The 4,896-nt window shown below is 42.6% G+C and overlaps 1 protein-coding gene across 1 annotated transcript; it reads left to right on the top strand.

The window, feature by feature from the left end:
* The first annotated feature begins 1,903 nt into the window (after nucleotides 1-1,903).
* On the top strand, nucleotides 1,904-4,141 carry LOC132613503 (uncharacterized). The gene is made up of 4 exons (XM_060327548.1): nucleotides 1,904-2,483; nucleotides 2,628-2,716; nucleotides 3,172-3,564; nucleotides 3,956-4,141. Exons 1-4 carry the CDS (start codon nucleotides 1,904-1,906, stop codon nucleotides 4,139-4,141), a joined length of 1,248 nt encoding a protein of 415 aa, XP_060183531.1.
* The last annotated feature ends 755 nt before the right edge of the window (nucleotides 4,142-4,896 follow it).

Below are 4,896 nucleotides of genomic sequence, written 5' to 3'. Positions count from 1 at the left end.
ATTTTTGCCCTCGGCCTTCCCCGGCGTCTTTGCACCAATACTTTCATAAACGACATAGGCATATTAACTAAAATCAAAGATATGGCCTTATAACATACAAGTCTTAATTATTTTTAAGATTTCAAATTATGCGAAAACACGGGACATAACACCTTTATTCGTCACTATTTGCCACCTGAAGTCCGCCGAGCTAGAGCGGACAGGTTCTTGAATTTGAAACAGGAAAGCATGAGTGCCCGAGAGTATAGTATGCAATTCAATACATTGGCCCGGTATGCTCCGACTATGGTGGCTGACATGGGAGACCGAGTCTATAGATTTGTGAGTGGTTTAGGACCACACTTGTTCAGAGATTGCCTGACAGCCTCTTTGCAAGACGGGATGGATATTTCCCGGATACAGGCCCATGCTCAGAACCTCGAGGAACGACAACGACAGCAGAGAAGTGATCGTGATGGTGACAGAAGACAAGGTAACAGGGCTAGATCTATGAGGGAGAACAGTGAGTACCGAGGGGGACCGAGACAGACATATTCTAGGCACTCAGGTCAGTCAGTGACTAGTGCACCTCCTAGATTCTCAGATAGGAGGGTTGACCATTCTTTTCAGTCAGGCCAGGGGCAGAGTTCGAGGGCCTCAGATTCGCAGTCTAGGGGAGACTTTAGCCAGAGGAGACCTCCAGTACCGCGGTGTAGCCAGTGTGGCAAACTACATTCCGGACAGTGTCGTCAGGGTTCGGATGCTTGTTATGCTTGCGGGCAAGTTGGTCACATGATGAGAGATTTCCCCTCAGCGAGAGATAGAGCTGGGACTCAGCCTACAGGTTCAGCAGTGGGTTCTTCTTCAGCACGCCTGACAGCACAGACTCCTCAGACTACAGCAGGTAGAGGCAGAGGTAGAGGGGGAGCATCTACTTCAGGTGCTATTCAGCCCCGTGTGTATGCTTTAGCTGGGCGACAGGATCTTGAGTCTTCCACAGATGTTGTCACAGGTACCCTGACTATATTTTCCCGTGATATATATGCTCTGATTGATCCAGGTTCTACCTTCTCATATATTACTCTGTATATCGCTGATTGTATTGGGGTAAGACCTGAGCCAATTAAACCTTTCGAGGTATTCACTCCGGTTGGCGATCCTATAATAGCGAGGCAAGTATATCAGAACTGTGTAGTCATTATAGGTGATCGTCAGACAAGGGATGATCTAATTGAACTTGAGATGATAGATTTTGACGTAATTATGGGTATGGACTGGTTGGCATCATGCTATGCTAATGTTTGTTGCTAGACAAAGGTAGTTTTGATGTAATGCTCCGGCTCCTACTTGGGCTGAGTTTGAAGAAGTATTTCTGGAGAGATTCTTGTCTGATAAGGAGTGGTTTTCTATGGCTACTAAGTTTGAGAGGCTTGAGCAGGGCACTATGTATGTTCATGAGTATAGTTTGAAGTTTACTCGTCTGGAAAGGTATGAAATGTTTATGATTCTGACTGAAAAGCACAAGTTGAGCCGATTTGTGGGTGGTTTGGTACCACGTATTAATTCTGCGTGTGATACTGCTGCTATGCCTCCTACTTGAACATTTTCATCTTTTCGCTAAACAACAAGAGAATTAGAAGGGTGAGGAGAAATTAGAAAGGGAACAAAGTAAGAACGCCCGATCTACGGGTGGTTTCAGTGGCTCGCATAATAGATGGTAGAGGAAAGGGTATTCTGCACCTGCTCAGTCTGGTGCTTATTCTAGTGCCAGTGTTCCATCTGTTAGATAGGGTCAGAGAAACAACAACCAAAACAGATGTTCGTAAGGTAACAACTGACATTCATCTGGTTGGAAGGGTCTTTTTTGTTATCATTGTGGTATAAGGGGTCATATCAAGAAGAATGTAGGAAGTGGCTACGTGAAATGACTAACTCTTCTGGCCAAGGAAACAATCCATCTGCTCCTGTTGCTGCTAGGAATCCACCTGCTGGTAATACTTATAATGTTCCTAATGCTAGTGGTAATGGGACTGGTAAAGCGGTTGGTAAAACCGCTAATGGGGGACAAGCCCGATTTTATGGTTTGACTCGTAGGGCGGCAGCTGAAGCCTCGGATGCTGTGGTCATAGGTATTCTAACTATTTTCTCTTTTGATGAGGATTCGTTGATTGATCCGGGTTCAAATCTCTCTTATGTAACACCATATTTTGCTCTTGATTTTGGGGTTGAGCCCGAACTATTGTTAGAACCTTTTTCTGTGGATACCTCTGCTAGTGTTCCCGTTGTTGCTTCTATAGTTTATAGAAACTACGTAGTTGTAATTAAAGATCTTGAGACTATAGCTGACCTGTTCAAACTAGAAATGGTAGATTTTGAGATGATTATGGGGATGGATTGGCTGTCTGAGTGTTATACAAATGTGGATTACCGGCATAAATTAGTTCGTTTTGAATTCCCTAATGAACCAGTTATTATGTGGCAAGGTGAAATTGCTAAGCCTCGAGGTAGGTTTATTTATTATCTTAAGGCTTATAAAATGATCTCAAAATGGTGTATTTATCATCTAGTTACGGTCAACGACACTCAGGCCGTAGTACCCGAATTTAAGTCGGTTCCTATAGTTAATGAATTTCCCGAAGTATTTCCAGAAGACCTTCCTGGTGTCCCACCTGATAGAGTTATTGATTTTGGGATTGATGTCATTCCCGATACTCAACAATCTCTATTCTACCGTATTGTATGGCCCCGGCAGAGCTATGTGAATTGAAAGACCAATGGAAGGATTTGTTGGATAAAGGTTTTATTCGAACAAGTACCTCACCTTGGGGTGCTCCGGTCCTGTTTGTCAGGAAGAAAGATTGTTCTCTTAGAATGTGTGTTGATTATCATCAGCTTAATAAGGTGACCATTAAGAATAAGTATTATTTGCCTAGGATAGATGACTTGTTCGACCAACTTCCGGGTGCTAAGTTCTTTTCAAAGATTGACTTGTGGTCTGGGTATCATCAGCTGAAAATAAATGGAACAGGATATTCCAAAAATAGCCTTTCATACTCGTTATGGGCATTTTGAATTTCTGCTGATGTCCTTTGGTCTAACTAATGCACCTGTTGCGTTTATGGACCTTCTGAATCGCGTATTCAAGCCTTTCCTTGATCATTTCATTATTGTGTTTATTGGTGATATTCGAAGAGTCGTGAAGAGCATGTAGGTAATTTGAGAATAACTTTGAAAATGCTTGAGGAGAATAAGCTTTATGCAAGATTTTCTAACTGTGAGTTCTGGCTTAACTCCATGGATTTCTCCGTCCATGTGGTGTCCAGCGAAGGTATTAAGGTTGACCCTCAGAAAATTTCGGCAGTCAGGGACTGGCCTAGGCCTACAAGTGCAACAGATATTCGTAGCTTCATGGATTTGGCAAATTACTATCGGAAGTTTGTGGAAGATTTCTCATCTATAGCTGCACCACTAACGAAATTGACTCAGAAGGCTGCTAAATTCCAATGGTCTGAAGCTTGTGAAAAGAGCTCTCAAGAGCTTAAGGAGAGATCTGACTTCAGCTCCTGTTTTGACTCTACCTTAAGGGTTTTGTGGCTATGTAGTTTATTGTGATGTTTCCAGAATTAGTTTGGGTTATGCATTGATGAAGAATGGTAGGGTGATCGCCTATGCTTCGCGACAGTTGAAGAAGCATGGGAAGAATTATCCGACTCATGATTTGGAATTGGTTGTTGTGGTCTTCGCTTTAGAGATTTGGCGTCACTACTTTTGTGGTGTGCACTGTGATGTCTTCACTTATCACAAGAGTTTGCAATATATCTTCAAGCAGCGAGAGTTGAATCTCAGACAGAGAAGGTGGTTAGAGTTGTTGAAAGATTACGACTTGAACATCTTGTATCACCCTTGTAAAGCGAATGTTGTTACTGATGCTTTGAGCTGAAAATCTAAGGGCACATTAGCATATTTACATGCTCAGGATATGCCGATAGGCAGGGAAATTCGAAGACTTGCTAGTTTTGGGGTCCGACTCGATGAAACTGAAAATGGGGAGCTAGTGGGAAAGGGTGAGAACACTTTATTCACTGTGGGTGCAGATAATGATGTTCTGCGATTGCAACGATGCTTATGTGTCCCTGATGCTGATGGCCTTCGGCAAGAATAGATGGTTGAAGCGCATAGTTCCAAATATTCCGTGCATTCGGGATCCACCAAGATGTATAAAGATATGAAACAACACTATTGGTGGAAGAGTATAAAGGTAGATATATGTAATTTTGCCGCTAAGTGTTTGAACTGTCAGTAGGTGAAGGCCGAACACTAAAGGCCTAGCGGATTGGCTCAAAACATTGAGATTCCCCAATAGAAGTGGGAGATGATCAATATGGACTTTGTCGTGGGTTAACCCGCACAAAGACCAAGCTCGATTCTATTTCGCTGATCGTGGATAGACTCACCAAGTCTGCTCATTTCCATCCTGTGAAGACAACTGATACTGCGGCATATTACGCAAAGTTATATTTGAAAGAGATCATTAGATTACATGGGATTCCGACATCTATCATATCTGACAGAGGTACTCGATTCCCTGCTCATTTCTAGAAGTCGTTCCAAGAAAGTTTGGGAACTCGAGTAAATTTGAGCACTGCCTTTCATCCTCAGACAGACGGGCAGGTAGAGAGAATTATACAAACTCTCGAAGATATGTTGTAATATTGTGCAATTGATTTTGGAGGTAATTGGGATGAACATCTACCTCTTGTGGAATTCGCATACAACAATAGTTATCAAACAAGTATCAAGATGGCTCCATATGAAGCACTTTATGGGAGGCATTGTGGATCTCTAATTGGTTGGTTTGAACCCACCGAAGTAGAATTGTTGGGTCCTGACTCAGTCAATAAAGAAATTTAACCTCAT

Source organism: Lycium barbarum, chromosome 1 (genome assembly GCF_019175385.1).
Source record: "Lycium barbarum isolate Lr01 chromosome 1, ASM1917538v2, whole genome shotgun sequence".
In the NCBI taxonomy this organism is placed as follows: domain Eukaryota; kingdom Viridiplantae; phylum Streptophyta; class Magnoliopsida; order Solanales; family Solanaceae; genus Lycium; species Lycium barbarum.
This window is presented reverse-complemented; position numbering and strand designations above follow the sequence as displayed.

What these genes read in the sequence shown, in the direction of transcription:
- LOC132613503 (XM_060327548.1), top strand. Translation starts at nt 1,904, where the DNA reads ATGACTAACTCTTCTGGCCAAGGAAACAATCCATCTGCTCCTGTTGCT. An exon ending in TGAAATTGCTAAGCCTCGAG is followed by an intron (nt 2,484 to 2,627) that starts GTAGGTTTATTT and finishes AAGTATTTCCAG; the next exon opens with AAGACCTTCCTGGTGTCCCA. An exon ending in AATCTCTATTCTACCGTATT is followed by an intron (nt 2,717 to 3,171) that starts GTATGGCCCCGG and finishes TGATATTCGAAG; the next exon opens with AGTCGTGAAGAGCATGTAGG.